Source organism: Antedon mediterranea, chromosome 8 (genome assembly GCF_964355755.1).
Source record: "Antedon mediterranea chromosome 8, ecAntMedi1.1, whole genome shotgun sequence".
Lineage (NCBI taxonomy): Eukaryota > Metazoa > Echinodermata > Crinoidea > Comatulida > Antedonidae > Antedon > Antedon mediterranea.
Window position 1 is genome coordinate 8,935,858 of NC_092677.1, and position 17,961 is coordinate 8,953,818.

At 33.5% G+C, this 17,961-nt stretch overlaps 1 protein-coding gene across 2 annotated transcripts in view; it reads left to right on the top strand.

Moving 5' to 3' along the window:
- The first annotated feature begins 1,325 nt into the window (after positions 1–1,325).
- LOC140056689 (uncharacterized) overlaps positions 1,326–17,961 on the top strand; it is a 79,927-nt gene continuing 63,291 nt past the window's right edge. The window contains exons 1-15 of one of the 2 annotated variants that reach the window (XM_072102146.1): positions 1,326–1,677; positions 3,003–3,102; positions 10,235–10,322; positions 10,720–11,081; positions 11,444–11,766; positions 12,167–12,277; positions 12,553–12,765; positions 13,417–13,563; positions 13,816–13,984; positions 14,592–14,870; positions 15,081–15,209; positions 15,460–15,644; positions 16,080–16,313; positions 16,638–16,929; positions 17,587–17,813. In XM_072102146.1, coding sequence (XP_071958247.1) covers positions 1,539–1,677; positions 3,003–3,102; positions 10,235–10,322; positions 10,720–11,081; positions 11,444–11,766; positions 12,167–12,277; positions 12,553–12,765; positions 13,417–13,563; positions 13,816–13,984; positions 14,592–14,870; positions 15,081–15,209; positions 15,460–15,644; positions 16,080–16,313; positions 16,638–16,929; positions 17,587–17,813 — 2,998 coding nt within the window. In that variant the 5' untranslated portion in view covers positions 1,326–1,538. Of the gene's footprint in view, positions 1,678–3,002; positions 3,103–10,234; positions 10,323–10,719; positions 11,082–11,443; positions 11,767–12,166; positions 12,278–12,552; positions 12,766–13,416; positions 13,564–13,815; positions 13,985–14,591; positions 14,871–15,080; positions 15,210–15,459; positions 15,645–16,079; positions 16,314–16,637; positions 16,930–17,586; positions 17,814–17,961 lie in introns of those variants that run through there. The other variant, XM_072102147.1, reaches the window with a different exon arrangement.

A 17,961-nucleotide genomic window follows, 5' to 3' on the forward strand; every position in this document is an offset into this window, starting at 1 on the left:
TATCAAAGTCATAATAGAGTCACCACCCGAGTCACCAACAACCAATATTAAATATCTCAGGTTTAGGAGGACCTACGACAGCAGTCTTCTTGGACATTAAGACTTATTGATTGATTTAAAAGGGTGTTGCATTTATTTGGATTAACATGCATCACGTGATCGGTGGAAGTCGAATGATATTCTTCCACGTAACTTTGGTTTTTTTACTGGAAATTCCCAAACGATTATGTATGAAACGCCCAAGGGGACAATAAAACGTGTCACAATAAAAGTGCCCAAAAACAAGCCTACACATTTCATCCCTTAATTCCACACAATATTTGTCTGCACCGTAAGAAGATCTCAAACCAATGAAAATCTAATTACATTAGAACCTCTATTAAGGGGACACTTTGTTTGAGCCCAAAGGGCTACAAGGGTTTGCCTCTTAATTTCAAATTTCGCCTTCTCGTTTGTGTGTCAGTGTAAATTCTAGACTGACGTATTTCGAATCAATATTAGCAAAAAGAATAAACAGACTTGGAGCAAGTCTGGAGTGTGTCCCCAAGGACAATATTTGTAGCGCCGCCTATTCAGGGTTCTATTATGGAACGAAGTCCTAAAAAACAGCAGCCTCACATTTTAAATGCGATTTGCAAACACAATTATTATAATAGGCCTAATTAAATTTATTTTTGGAAATATGTACTGTCTACCATAAGTAATGTTGATATTAATTTGTGTATGACTAAGCGGTCGGTTTGGATTGGTTATGTGATTAGGCTTTGAATAGGCCCGGTTGTAGTTTTTTATTAATATGAGTAGGCTTAATTACTTCGTAAAAAATAAAATAATGATATTTTACTTATAAAAAGACAAATTAAACTATTAAGCCTAAATTAACCAAAAACCATTGTCTACAGACCTATATTTGCTTTTTTGTTCAGGTAAATAATCTTTTTTTTAATGGCAATTTGTTACCATTATAGGCCTATGTGAATAACTAGGCCTTGTATGTGACAATAAAATGGCATATATTTTCAACAACAAAAAAGGGACAACTTTAATATCTATAATATGACTAAAGAAGGACAAAAATTGAATTGAATATAATAAATATTGAAGGCAGATTGTATCAGGGTCAGGTAGGCCTACACAGGGGCTATAATGTCCTAGTTGGTAACACTGGCTGTGCAAACATACCTGTTGAAATATTTATGCAATTTAAACTTTGTACCAATGGATTTATCTTTGTACCCTACGCAACACCCGGACATTTTTATGAAAAGATAAAAGGCCTATCATAATAGGGCCATAGCGATAATGACGTCACTGTTCAGTGAATGAGATTAATTAACAAGCAACAACTGAAGTATAAACTAAAACGAGAACGTAAGAAGAACAAGTTGAACATTTGAATTTAATATTACTAGTACTACCAACGTAACTTTCGATTAAAGATTGGATATTTTTACAATACGAGAAGGGATTTTTAATGTGCATACATTTGAACTATCTGTATTTTTAAATAGTTGAAAAAGGATAATTGTCGGTATGAAATGAGTCTACCGAAACGCGGCGAGCCACGAAGGTTCAACAACCGTTCAATTTGTATTTTGTCATCAATGAATTTAAATATATTTTATACTTTATATATTTTTCTACTGCTTGGTTTATTATCTGTAACTAGTGTTCAAGGTAACTATGGTTTGTTGTTTTTGTCTTTTATTTATAATTGTTTCGTTGATTATATTATCGGTTTTACAACAAATTTGTGTTCAACTCAATATGGCGGCGCCCATTGCTTGGACACACGACGCTTTTAGTGCCTAGTTACAAGGATACTGCATGCTGTGTGTGTGGATCCTGTCGGTTCATTACTACCTAGGCCTAGGCCTAGGCCTAGGCCTACTTAATTCTCATTTTAGAATAATTGTTAAAATTATTTAATGGAAGAGGTAAATTAAGTATGCTTGGGCCCAATATAGTGTATTTAGACTTAACTAGCGGTATAAAATAACCTCTAGGCCTAGCTAGTAGGCCCTACTAGCTAGGCTAGGCCTAGGCCTAGTAGTAGCCTAGGCCTAGCTAGAAATAGAAAAAAAGTATCCGTGACGATTGGGCTCAGACAGTCAGGGGCGGCAGGCAATGCTTTTTAGGTCATATACCTAGGCGAGTAGAAGATATATTCTAGCCTAGTAGTCCTAGCTAAGGCATAGTCCTAGACATACTATGTCGTGGTATAAAAAACAAGGTTGGCATTTAGGTCCCAGGCAGGGGTATACTTTTTTGACCTAAAAAAGTGTGTTAAAAACCATGAAGACCCTCAGATTAGGTCTCATATGTCCCTGCGGCTGTATTGTTGTAGGCCTTCCCTGCCCGGACCCTTACTAATTACTTAGTAATACTGTAGTAGGATTGGACAGCATTTAAGGGGATCAGGGGTCGGATCAAAGATCGATGACACAGACTGCAATGAACTTTCATGTACCAGGACTGAATGATTAAATCTGGTCTATATATTGTAGGTCTGTTTTATTGGTTGTTTGATTGACAATTGCCTCATAGATATTCATATTTCATATTTTTTCTTAACTTAAACAACTCCACATCTCCCCATTATCAAACACCTCCCCATTATCAACACCTGAAAAACCAAACCTCTCAAGATCTTGAGTCAAGTCTTGAACCAGGGCAGGGACCTTGAGATCAAATGCACAGCATTACATACACTTACCCTAAAGTATAGCCTGCTGCTAAACCAGAAACGTTAATACTAGTTAGTTGCCCCATTCTTTTGTAAAATGATTATTTGCAACACGATATTTTGTCAGGTATTCAAAGAATTTATAAAGCCATAGCTTAAACATTCACCTTTATTACATGTTTGTTATGTTTTCTTGAGCATACTTTTTTTTTCAAATGAGTTTAGGACTTCGTTTTTAAGGGACTTTTTTCAAAGTGCAAGTGTAAGAAATTAAACCTTAGTACTATAGTATGATATATTATTGTTTATGTTGCAGGACAATGTGATTGTGAAGTTGATTGTGTTGCCAGTTGCTCTGCTGGTTCATATTGGGACACAAATGCAACAGCTTGTATTGAGTGTCCACCAGGTTCATAGTAAGTATACTACAGTGTAGGCCTACTGTAGATTTCTCTTGTTGAAGGTAATCCTCTATAAGTTGAGAAATATTGATAAGAGTTTATATCATGCTTAGTTTACCTGGATAAACAAACAAATTAGCTTATGCTCTCTCTGGAAAAAGCCATGATATGAAAAGATCAAAATCCCTCTACAATAATAGACTAATCCACCAACCAACACTCACATGTGCACGCTCCCCGTCGTACCATGGCCTCATCAAAATTTGGTAAAGTATTTACAAACTAGAAACCGTCCTAAGATTTCTCAGTCTTGGTGTATCATTCAAATTCATGGTTCCATAAAATATTTTTTCCACTGAGCTATCCCATGTAATTTTAAGTAGCCATCAATTCCTTGTAATTTTACAATGTTTAAAATTGTTGATCTATGCCAATTAATTGTATCAACAGAATAGCTACCAATAAACACCTACAATAATTACTGTATGTAAAGGATTGACAGGGAATAATTTCGCCAGTGTAGCATAGCAAAAAGCTATACAAAACAACAATATTGCTACACATTTCTAAAATTGTTTAGCAAAAAATACAATACAAAACTATGTTTCTTGACTCAAAAATCAGTTTGATTAGCAATTTTGCTAAACAAAATTACAAAATGAAATTTTTCCCTGATTGATTGATAAAGACAGCAAATGTAGATTGTTAATTCGAACATTAATCTGTGTAATATTACACTCTCATTGACAATTAACTAAAAAGCAGAAGAATTTAATTTGATTATCTGATATAATTATATAGATTTAACTACTGTATTCCACATGACTCCACCAAGATTGAATTTGACAGAATCATGTAGGCCTATACTGTAGTTCACATATAAACCTGATTGAAGCTCCAAAAAAAAAAAAAAAATCGTAGATTCAAATCAAAGGAACGTATTTGATTCAATATTTGATACCAAAACTGTATGTAATTATAATTCAGCGATGGGAATACATGTTTGTGATTGGTCAAAATGTTTCACATGATTTACTACTAGTGACCGTAAGTAAGTACCATAAGACCTACTGCACTCAGCTCACTGTAACATCATTAAACCCCTTACTTAGTCACTTAAGTGTAGTGAGCATGTTTATTGAAAACATTGCAAATATCATTTTGTTCGTTTCTGCTTAAATGAACATTCTTTTCATTTATAAGTAGTCTTCTAGGCAGGCCTAACAAATCAATGTTATTTGATACCATTTATCATCACCTAGGAAACATCAGTATCACAAATTAAAAATCAAATTGCCAGTTCACAATACAGTAGTAGTAATTATATATTCTAGTTATACGCCAGGGAAGTTTATGCGGAGTTGATTTTTTCCGGTGTAATAATATGGTAACATGTATCAAATAAATACCTGCCAAATAAAAAATAACGCAAAGTCTACAGTATTAAGAAGTCAAGAAAATACATTAAAAATTGTATCAACATGCTTGGTAAAATTGTAGATCATGTCATTGTCAATCAATAAAGTCTACTACTGTAAAATAGAAATACGTTTGAATACAATATTGTGTATTATGTGGCAGAGCATTTATTCAAATAATAATAAATAAACGGCCTGGGACTGCACTATAATTCTGTTTGTGCTCCCCATGAGATATACAGTACATTAACCATCTAAATTGAACACTTTTTTCTTATGTTTGCTAATTATCAATGATAGACTTATCTTCACAATTCATTTGATTTTGAATGTGACTGTCGGAAGCCAGAAGGTCATTTAACAGCAGAAACCAATACAAATCAATTGGACAATCATTGTATAATAATTCCAAGTCTGCACATTCTTAAAATCACCTTGCATTGCAATTATTATTTCACCGTCCTTGTGTTAATGTGTGTAGTGTTTACATGCTCATTAGTTATTTAATGAAATAATTCTATATTGTCAGCGAAATTAGATTGTTATGGGCTGCATAATTACTCTTGTTTCATAATATTGTTCAAAGGCTTGCAAGCCAAATAAACACTATTCTCCTTTAGTTATTGATGATACCCTTGATATTTTTTTCAGATTCATTGAAACAGTTTAAGAACAAAGTGTTAAGTTTATTATAATTTTCAAATGCTACCTTTTTGGCATTATTTTGTGTTCATGTATTTGTATCCGTTTTGTGTTTACCCTCCTGTTATTGGCGAATTTCTTTCGCTGTTGGTTGGGTTTGGAAATAAAATAAATAAATATAAAGTAAGGTTTGTGGTACAGCATGTTTCCAAATAGAAAACAAAGTTAAAAATGTATTGTTATTCTAAAATGCAGCTTCAATACAGAATGCTGTAATGACTAATGTACTCTTAATATATTTGCTATATGGATAAATGTTTTTCTTTCCTACTGTATTATTACCTTAATAAATTAATCTTGGAATCAAATTAGCCTTATTCTGCTCTAAATTGAACATTTAAATTGAACTTGTCCTAAATTTGGCAATTTCAGAGTGTTCTTAAATTTACATACACTAAAGGTAGTTTTACTTTTATAAATTAGTAATAATTTGAGTTAACAAGAAAGGTTTGGTTTTTAAAATGTATCTAGATTTCATACTACTATAAAGAAGCTCTTAATAATTCATGAGATTGCCTTGGCACAAAATCTATATTTACCATTGATTTTTCTTTAGAAAAAAACATCTGTAACCGGTTTGATTGAAAATGATGCAAGTTTGTTTATATATAATGTAGCCTACTGTTAAACAGCAATCTGCCATTAGTAAATTAAATATTTAAGTTTGTAAGAATTATCATAAATCCTATGATGAATTTTTTTGTTTTTCAATACATGTATATTCAGTAAAAATCAATTTTCGATTGGTAATTTTTAGAAAACCCAGTCTAAACATTTTGTGTATTTTTGCTCATTTCTCCCACTCTCCTATCATCTCCAGAATTATATCATGAATCCTATGACCTTTTGGGGTTTTTTTTAATGTATATTCAGTGTATTAAAATAATTTTTAGACTGTAAATTTATAGAAAACCCTCTCTAAACATCTTGCATCTTGTGTATTTTTGCTCGTTCCTCCCACTCTCCTATCATCGTTTCAAAGCAGAATGTTACTTATTAAGATAATTAATAATAACTTGTTTTATAATGCGCCAATAAACAAATATGGTATCGTTCTCATAGAGCTTTATATTACACCGACAACAACATTCATTTTAATAAACAAAAGCTTCTTTAAATATAATTAAGACAGGGTTTAAAATATTTCATAAGCTACACTGTACATTGTGTTATATCACTTGAAAGTCTGTTCCACAATACTGGCCCACGAATTGCGAATGACAAGCTTCAGATTCTACGCAGACCTCAGAGAGCGCGATGACACTTGTTGTTGCAAGAGTGATTTAATATATTCTGCTACCTCTCAGTGTATGGATTTAATTCATCAATTTAATTAATTTTCAAAGAATATGACGATTTAAAATCAAAAAATATAAATATTATTAGTATGTACCCAATTTGTATACCAATAAAGTACATTTTCTAAATATATTTTAGACTGTATATGTAAACATTTCCATATTATACTCTATTTTAATGTTTGTGCTCCTTCACGATTTTTCTGTTTTGTTAATTTTGGTTTTAAGTATCATCAGTAGGTATGAATTAAATTTATTTTAAATACAATTTAATTCTTCCCATCAGACACTGAAAAATATATAAATAATAATTTCAATTTTATAGATTAGTACATTACTGCAATAACCATTTTTCATGGAAATGACTTGACATTTTGTCCCTTTAGGCTTTCCTCTAGGCACATGTATTTGCCAATATAATAGCTACTATATTTATAGATTTTAAACACTATTGTTTGTCATGATAGAATTTTGCTGTATTATCTGGGTGTTTCTATACACAATCACTGGAGCATATCAATGCAGGTTTGAAGTCTAAACATTGTTTACACTTTATTGAAGACTGTTGCTATGAGAGTGTTTGTACAGTTACCATAGAAACATATTACAACCGTTGTGTACGGTATAAAACCTAATACATTCTATTGTTAAGTACTTTACGACTACTGCACGATTGAAAATACAATAATTATGAGGAAGATATTGGAAACAATTTTTTTCGAATTATTTTATTGATTTTACATGATTTATAGTTCATTTGTTAGTGTCCTTGTATCGGTTTTTGGAAACTTGATAATACTACTGTGTAGTAATGTGATAGATGCTTTTGAATGTGTAGGTATGAAATCGTTATTCACCTTGAATCGAGACAATAGATATATGATGAGTGCTCTTCTTATAGCTTCTAATTACTTCTTTCCACTTAATTAGTCTCTATTGATGAGAAACAGTTGAGCATTATACCTCCATAAGTCAAGTCACATAAATGAATGTAGTTTCTTCTTGGCATACAGATATACTGTAGGGGTTGTAAACAAAATAGAAATGTTTATAATGCCAAACAAAATAGAAAATGTTTATAATTTCTAATCTCCTCTCTCATCAAATGCATGACTTATTTAACTGTTAGTATTATAGTCATAGTCATAGTCATATATACTTTATTGTCCATTTAAAAAACAGAAATGTGATTTGAAAACTGGCAAAATACAAAAATATAAAATACAATTTACAAAAACACACACAAAAAGTTAAGAGGCTAAAAATTGTTAAAATTAGATAAAAATTATCGGTTACATTTTACCTTTGTACTCTGGAGTTATATAAGTGTATAGCATTAGGTACAAACGAGCACCTAAACCGTTTTGTTTTGGTATTAAGTGCACGTAGTCTTATGCCAGAATTCATGAGAGCAAATTGTTTGTTAGCTATTTTATTTTTAAATAATAATGTGAACATCTTTTAAACATCTCATTTAAACAGTAGGAGCGCTACACTGTTAACATTACATCGGTACTGAATCTTTTATTGTTAATGTTGTTTGTACAGTGATCTGTGTATTGGGTATTCATCTTATTGATCATGGTTTATCCTTCTAAGGCTGTTGCTAACCATAGAGAGTTCTTCATTATAATATCTCTATGTGCAAACCTAAACTTCAAATCCTTTATACTGTATACTATAAATACATCGATTGAAAGATATTAGAATATTACAACATTTGTAGAAAGTGTTGCTGTGGAGAGTGTGGAATTAAATCATTTAACATTACCATGAAAAAGAAACCCATTATTTATTATTACAAATATTTTATTGTTGGAAATAAAATGTTGAAGTTTGAAAGTTGAACTTTCCCTTTATATATAAATTTCCCATTCATATTATGGGACACCTGATGACCTAGACTTGCCCCAAGTCTGTATTATCTTTTTTTTTTTTATTTATTTGTTTTTATTTCGACCGCGATTTTTGTCTGAAAATAATCAAGTAGTATACGTATGAAACGCCATATGTGCCAAAATATTTATCTTTTTACTAATATTAAGACAAAACTCCGTCTGGAACCCAGACTACTGATGACCCAGCAAATGAGTATCTCTGAATAGATGTCCCCTGATTAGGGATTGACCTCTTAGTGCGCATCATCTTAGTTGTTGAGTCTTTGAAATTCTGAAATATGAATATTAAAACAGTGTACGAGTGAGTAGCCAATCGCATGCAGCTGAAACTAGTCAACCGGATAATCGTATGCACCAAGAATTCTTGGTGTCAAACCACGTGACTTGTGTGTGTTTCCCCAGACGGAGTATCCAAAATCAAGTAGTATACGTATGAAACGCCATATGTGCCAAAATATTTATCTCTTTACTAATATTAAGACAAAACTCCGTCTGGAACCCAGACTACTGATGACCCAGCAAATGAGTATCTCTGAATAGATGTCCCCTGATTAGGGATTGACCTCTTAGTGTCCCCTGAATAAGGATGTCCCAGAAAAGAAGTTTTACTGTATTTAAAAATTGAGTAGAAAAGTATTTCTAATTGGTGCCTAGGTAGTGAATAAACTTGACATAGAACATAGCCTTGAAAAACACACAAACATGATAGTTTTTTCTACACTTAATTTTTATCATTCTAAACATTTAATAAATTTATTACGTGTATATTTTATTAAAATTAATCAAAAGCAGTAAATTGACCATGATTGATACATAATTAAGTTTTGCCAAAACCACAACTAAGCTAGCCGGTTAAGTCTAACAATGCAGATTCAATTTGTTGTCTAGCAAATCCAAACTGAATAGGAATCTTTCAAAGTATTTGATGTTACTATGCAAACAGGTTTTGACAAAAGCGTGCTGAGTTTATCAGTCAATAAGAGTGCATTGTTATTGATCAGACATGTTTCCGTGTTGCTTTTATTAATTATTACCTCTGCCAAGGAGGTTATAGTCGATCGTGTGTGTTTGTCTATTTGTTAGCAGGATTACTCAAAAAGTTATTGCCAGATCTTTACCAAATTGAAATCACAGATAGATATGTGGTCAACGACCACTCCATCCAATCCTGTCCAGGATCCGAATTCTTAATGTTTTCTTTGGACCTTAATAATAAAATGTCTCATTTAACTGAGAACATTTTCAATCAATAAATATTATGTACTTTAAAGTTGCACTTAACTGTACTGTGATGTATTAAATTAGTGTAATTCATGAGTGCTATTGTTTTATTAGAGAAAAAATAACTGGTTTTACAGTATATGCTACTGTATATATTTTTTATTAATTACCTACATTTTAGAGGAAAAATTAATTTAGTGGAGTAAATACAGTCAACTCTCTCAATATGTGACATACTATAGGCTTATTTTATTATACATGTCAGATTTTCCTGAAATGTTTGTATTTCAAATGTGTTTTTAATAGTATAATTGGGAACCTTTAGACTTCAGAAGTGTCTACAGTAGTATTGGGAGTCGACTCTAACACCTGGTTACTGTAAATATAGTGTTTTTAGTATATTACAATTGCATTTTTATAGCAGCAGACAGAGTACAAAAGTTAAATAACCAGTTAAATTGCATTCTCAATCTATGTGTGTTTATGTTGATTTTTTTTTTAATTGATTATCTAATTCTAATTTGGATAGCAATGTGCTATATAGAAAAACATCATTTTTTAGATTCTAAACTACCAATATAGAACTTCATTCAGTATCTCTTTGTTTTAGCTGTGGTGGAGGAAGTGGAGCACGAGTTCCATGCCCTACAGGTACTTACAACGCACTGTCTTCCCAAGATGAAGAAGCTGATTGTAAGGTAATATTAAATGCTAAAACTAAAAACTATCATGCATATCCCACCTACAATGAAATGTAAGATGATGTTCTTTGATATTTCAATAGAGAGCTTTCAATTACCTTTGACCTACACATTTTGTATTATTATCGGTCATTTGGACCAAGAGTCTACTCCAACGATGTGGAGAAATAACCGTGTGATAACATGAACACAAATGTTTTCAAATCTGCAAAATGAATTAACATGACAAAGCTAGGTCTTGGGTGTGTCATAAATCGTTTGTTTCCTAAAATTTAATCAGTGTGTACGTTTTACAATAAAAAAATGTAAATAACGCTGCAACAATTTATTCATTAACTCTATCTATTTTAAATTTTTTTAAAAGCTAACTACTAAACTGTCTTTTTACTTACAGGATTGTTTAGCGGGTTTTTATAGCTATGGGGGAGCAGAACTTTGCGAGTTATGCCCAGCCGGTCATGCATGTCTTCTTAATGGCACAGCAGCCCCAGTTCCATGTGGGTTGGGCCAGTATGCCCTCAATGGCAGCAGTCAATGTACCACTTGTCCAAGTGGTTTCAAATGTCCATCAACTTATGAGGCACCTGTGTATTGTGAGGAAGGATATTATACTAGTCTGACTGGACAACGTGAATGCTCGATCTGTGAAGGAGGGCGTGAGTGCATACATCGGAATGCTTCTAATGAATGCTCAGCTGGATTTTATAGTCCAGAAGGGCAAGCTGTGTGCTCTCCCTGCCAAACAGGATATTACAGGTAAATTTTAAAAAGGGAATTATGAAGGTACTAAGAGAGGTTCTTCTAAATTAGGTTATATTTGCATAGCTGTAGAATGTGAAGAACATGTCCCAAACCCCAAAATTAGCATAGGCCTAAAGCAGAAACTTAATATGCCATGCACCTTGCCAGGGTTTGGTTTCAAAACTACTAACACCTTTACCTGATTTACCTTGATGTTTAGACTTATAGTTTGTGTGTCCCTCAGTAAAGTTCTATCAAGCTATTACTATATGGGACAAACTTGCATAAAGAATGACATACTTTATATGCTTTCCAGCCAAAGCCTAAATTAATGAATTACATTCGATGACTGTTGATTGGAATACATTTTCTTACAGTTCTGCAGGTGCCACACAATGTAAAATTTGCCCAGAAGGCCAAAAATGCCCAGATCCATCACAGAGCCCTGTGGATTGTGAGCAAGGATTCATAGCACTGGAAGGGTCAAACAACTGTACACGATGCGAGTACAATGAAGTAAATGACGGGAACAACGTGTATTGTCTTCCGTGCCCAGCAGGCATGGTATGCACTGATCCAACACAGGATCCAACAGATTGTAGTGATGGAGAATATGCTGCTCTTGGTGATGGTGTATGCTCTCCATGTCCTTCTGGTAAACGATGTCCAACTGCTACAACTATGTACGATTGCCCATCTGGTAAATATTTTTTAAATATTTTATTTCAATCCATGTCTTGTTATTCAATTTTAACTTTTCTTTTAAAATATTCCTCCTCTAAAAACTGATGAGCTTATTACTCATAAAGCGTTTTTACGTCTGCTTCAGTCCAGCTCTGGCAAATAAAATCGCATCTCAATGTTTTTTTTTTATGACACTCCACACTAGTATGCATAAATATAATTTTACTTGATATGCACATAGCCACGTCATGAAAAAATGAAAAGTTGCCAATATTGCATGCACAATCTGACACAAACCTGAACTGGTGCTAGACTCAGGAAGGTGTGAAATACCCTTAATATAAATTTATGGCATTTGGAAAAAATGTGTTGTTAATAATTTATCATCTACAGTAATACAATCTCCTTTCTTTTAGGAACATATTCAACTGGTAGTTTAACATCTTGTTTACAGTGTCCAGCAGGATCAAGCTGTACCAACACAAGTAGCACACAGTGTTCTCCAGGACAGTACAGTCCTGCAGGAGGTGAGAAAACTTTATTGATATTTTAAGACCACTTTGTATTTTATTTTTGTGAGTTGAAAAAATATGTAAATCTAAAGAGAATTCTTCATATTCACTTATTCATATTGCATAGCTAGCTACATACGGATGAATATAGGCATGCACTACCATGTTGAAAAATCAACTAAATTCATATCATTCAATACAAAAATACCAAATTGGTTTCTACATTTGACCATTTGACATTTATGTTACCAAGGCAACTTTCCTCATAATCAACTAATTTTTCTTTACAGATCAGAACTGCTATGACTGTGCAGCAGGGTACTATTGCGGAGCGCTGGCCTCCAACCAACTTCATTGCCAATCTGGGTTCTACTCCAATTCTTCAGCTGTGACCTGCACTGAATGTCCAGCTGGCTATCAGTGTACAACCTCTACCATTCAAGAATGTACATCAGGATACTACTCACTGGCACAGGCTACTGCATGTCAACCCTGTCCTGCAGGTATATTTCATATTTGCATGCTCACTTAAATGGATAACTATAATTCTTAATTCTTACGTTCTTGGAATTTGTGACATTGATTTGGGTGTGAAGTGTATCTAAGGAAGCAGGCACGTTGCCCCCAAATATTGTGCTCTACATTATTCAATCATTCATGTTTAAGTGTTCATGATCGAAAGATTGGAAATGAGTGTTTTGACCTCCTAAACTTGTATCTTCTGTTCCTCCCTTGTATATTATCTTTTTGGAACTAACTAATATACATGTGTGCTTAATAATGAAAAATTGTTATGTGCAATTCATAAAACAGGATATATATATATTTTTTTATTTATTCCGGTATGGATACTCAAAATGCCAACAAACAGCCATGAATGATTTTGTCTTCATGTCCAAGTATATTTTTCTGGTTCTTCTGGATGCTTTGAGTTAATTACAAATTGCATTTTTTTTTTTTTTATGAGTTACATTTTCTGTACATAGATTTGCATTTCTTTATATTTACAATCTTGATGTTTAAAGCGAGCGCGTCAAATAAAATGTAGGCCTATCAAGTACAACAATGCGTAGAAGTTGACATTCTTACTGTATTAGTTTACAAAAAAAACAAACAATATATGATTCTATTTTTATTTATTTTTTTAATTATAGGGCATCAATGTAATGTGACTAATGCCTCCCCAGTTGCTTGTAACCTTGGATGGTACAATGATGATCCCATGAATAAGATGTGTCGTCAGTGCCCTGAGGGTTCTTACTGTTTAGATGCCACACAAGCACCTCAAATATGTAACACCGGTAAGTAGATATACACATGCAGGTAAAATGTTTGTAAGCTTATTTTAATGAGATATTAATTCATTCTATAACTGCATTGGCCAAAAACGTGGTCGAATAGTCTTGGAAAAAAATGATTTAAGGAGAGCGGAATGTTAGAAGCAGTCAACATTGCCAGTAGTATCCTTATAAATTCCTCCTGATCCCTAGACTCAAATTAAGCCTTTTTTATAATTTTCCATGATATTTTACTTATTTTCCTTTGTTTTTTAGGACAATATAGCAGTGAAGCGGCAACTGCATGTACTACTTGTCCTCCAGGCTATGCTTGCCCCAACACTCTTATATCAAGTAAGGTTGAGTGTGCTGATGGGTATTATTCAACAGGAGGAGCAACTGCATGTGTTCGATGCTCGGCAGGTTTCTACTGTCCAAGTAAAACGTAAATAAATGATTATGTTTAATTTTGTTTCATTCCATCAACAGAATAAACGCCAATAATAAGATTAATCTATTTTGTGCCTAGCTTACCTGGCTAAACAAACAAATGCCATATCGAAGAGTGAAATATACTATACCTGTAACATACAGTGTAAGAGCTCTTATTCAATTAGTGGCAGAATATAAGTTCCCTAACTTGAAACAGTGCTTTTTATATTCCTACAAATGCAACTACACATTTATGATCATAATTTGGAATTATTTCAATCTATGCGTAATGCTATTTCTTGTAAATATAGCTATACCTGTTTTAGTACTTCATTTGAATAATCACAAAGAAGATGTTACATCTCCAATGGTTGTTGGTTTCTCGTATCAAGGCTAAACATTGACAACAGAGATATACTTTCCTTAAATAGTCCTTCAAGGGATTCCATTAGAATGCAATAAAAGATATCAAAAGGCAAACTCTATGTGAAACCCTATTCCAATGTTTATTATGACACAAGAGATGCAAGGGTGCAGTTCCTGCATTCAATAGTTAACAGACCTCCCAATTTAAATGCATGTACAGTTATGACATTCATACAAACTATACTTGCTTTCAGAGATGATATTGTTACTGCATGCGACGATGGAACATATTCTGGTGCAAATGCCACTGAATGTACACAATGTCCTGCTGGATCTGCGTGCCCAAACAAGGACGGCAGCGACATACGTGAATGCCAGCCTGGTGAATACAGTATGTCACGCATGACATCATGTGTGGTATGCCCTGCTGGCTTTGCCTGTCCATTTACCAATAGTGATTATAAGCAATTATGTGAAACTGGTTTTTACTCAATTGGGCAGCAGACTTCATGTACAGGATGCCCTGCTGGATAGTAAGTATAAAATTGATGTCACCTTTTAAAGAAGCATGTTTTAAAGAAGCATGTCTTTGTACATGCAACATATAGAGAAGCATGTAATTTCTTATTAAGCAGCCTCATGCTGTCTGTGATTTATTTTGTCTATGAAATCTACTTTTTGCAAAACTTAGGTTTGACAAAGATTGTTCAAATTTCATCAACTAAATAATTCTTCTTCTAAAGTTTGTGTCCAGTGAACAACCAAGAACTGCTAATTGAATGCCAAGCTGGCCACTATTCATTGGGCAACCAATCGTATTGCTTTGCTTGCCCAGCTGGAAGTGCATGTCCAGATAAAGATGTTGAACCAAGGTAAGATGGTTTTTTTTAATGACCCCATGTTTTCTTTTATTATAAAAATAGATTAACAAACAAGGTGACAATGAAATCCGATGATTAGAAGATGTACTGTTGTTATTCATTATTAATATTTTGTAATAAACCAAACATTTTGCATTCAACCATCATTTTATACAAAGGACACAGAAGCATGGTGGTGCATAGCTGAGCAAAAACTTTTAAAATAAATGGTATTATTAACATCAATTTTCTGTTTGCCTAGTATAACTTGTGAACCAGGAACATATTCACTTGGTACTGCAACATCTTGTACCGATTGTCCACCTGCGTATTACTGTCCGGCGACTAATAGTGGACCACAACGATGCAATTCTAAGTATTACTCAGAGCAACGTGCTGTTAACTGTACTATCTGCCCTGCTGGATTTCAGTGCTCTAATCAAGAAGGTAGGCTTAGTTGATCTCTTTTTTAAGTCTCAAAGGTTATTCTGAATTTAGTAGCATTTGTTTATACTCTATTTCCTTACGTCTTACATTACTGCTACATTCTATGGAAAGGGGGAGATGGTCAATAAGTTTTTAACTCCGTCTCCGTCTCGTTTTTCTGCAATGTTCATTAAATTGTCTTGAAAAAAGAAATTATGTTATGTTATATTAATTCTTGTTCAAAATAAACATTATACATTACATTGTTAGATTCACAATTTGAAGTATGTAACAGAATAAACACACATAAGCAACATGTACAATTATCCATTTCGAGACCTGGATTTTGTTTATATGCCTTATATCTAATCTTGCCTATATTAAGACATTTCTGGGAGTATAGAATATCTGTTGACTTATCCACTAATATTTTCTGAACTTTTTCATTTGTTCTAGTTCCTGAGGAGTGTCCGATAGGCACATATTCATATGAGGGCGCTGTCAATTGTGAAGCCTGCAATCCTGGCTACATTTGTGATGAAGCCTCCACATCTCCCTCCCCTGATGATGGAGTTTGTGATCCTGGTGGTTGGTGTGATGGAACAAATTTTTATTCTTGTCCATCTGGAACATACAACCCTAACAATGGATCTAAAAACCAGATTGAGGCTTGTCTTCCATGTCCACCAGGTATGAGAGTGCACAAACTACTACTATCAGTTAGTTACTACACCAAAAATTCTCCAAGCTAGCCTGCCTCCACCCACAGACAAATCTTGACACTTTATACTGTTCAATGAAAATCTCCTAGGACTAATTCTAAGAAATACAGAACAATACAAGAGTGCCTTCCTAGTGCTAATACCAAAACAAATTATTTTATCAGAGACATCTTAATCACAGATTAGGACATGCACCTGTTTGAGGTTCGGTCCCCAAGGCATAACACATTTTTCTTATTTATTTTTGCTTTTTTCTGCTTTAACCCAACTATTTTTCATATTTTTTATGTAGGATTTTATTGCGCTGGTCCTGGCGAAACTAAATATATTGACAAAGAATGTCCGACTGGTCACTATTGCCCACTAGGAACCACTTTCTCAACCGCGTTCCCATGTCCAGGAGGAACTTACAATGACGAGGTCAATCAAACATCAGCTAGCAATGGCTGCAAAAATTGCCCTAGTGGTTACTATTGTGGAGAGGGGACATCTGAGTATGACGGCAATGAATGTCCAGCTGGTTTCTACTGCTTGGAAGGACAGTCTAGTGCATATCAAAATTCTTGCCCACTTGGTACTTATGGGTAAGTATATTAGGCCACTTTTTTTTGTATGAATTTTGTGGTAATTTAATAAACAAAAACTATAATTTTCAATGTTGAATTTGTGTTCTCAAACAAAAAAAATTCTAAGGAGTTGCTTTTTTTGCTTTGAGCTGGAAAAAACAAAGTTAAAGATGTATTGTCCCTTTGTCAAATTCCAAAAAAAATTAAAATAAAAAGATTTCGATAAAAAGTGGGTCATTTTGAAGTATTATAATAGTTATTAACTTTCACCAAAAATAGTTTAAAAAATAACTTTGACTTCCAGTCAAAGTTTTCGATCAAAACATATCTCATAATGCAATGCGCATATTTGGCTACTCTGTATGCATAATCATAAAACTTCCTCGCGATCTGTGTGAAAACACCTTCTCAACCGTGACAAGTTGTAAACAATCCTAATTAGCATCATGCATAATGTATACTCATGGTTTGAAATCTTTGTTTACTTAATTGTTTTCCAGACGAAATGTAATCAAATTAATTTTAGCTATTAATTACGTAAAATTGTTGTTTTTGTCTCCAATTTTCGACTTAAAGTGAATAACTTTAATACTACTTTGATATGGCCAATTAAAATTTAGTATATTTTGACCTTCATTTTTTTGTGTTTCAATGTAATTATAATTTGTTTTACAGTGATGCTATGGGCTTTAAGAATTCCTCCCAGTGTAAGACATGCCCATCTGGAACTTATTGTCCATATGGAAGTGCTGCAGAGCCTACCACTCAACCCCAAAGCTGTCTTCCTGGTACATACAACCCAGATGAAGGGGCAGGCCACGAATACAACTGTAAGCTGTGTGATCAAGGACGCTCATGTCCTCTCTCAGGATCTTCAAATAGTACACATCCATGTGCTGAAGGTAAATTGATATTTGTAACTGAAAATCATTTTCACATTTTCCATGAAGCAGTACTTTGAACTAATAACAGAGTGAGTTGCAGAGCGGGTAAGACAGTGGAACCGAAATGCATAGCCATAATATGGGCATGTGTTTGTGGCACACTTAA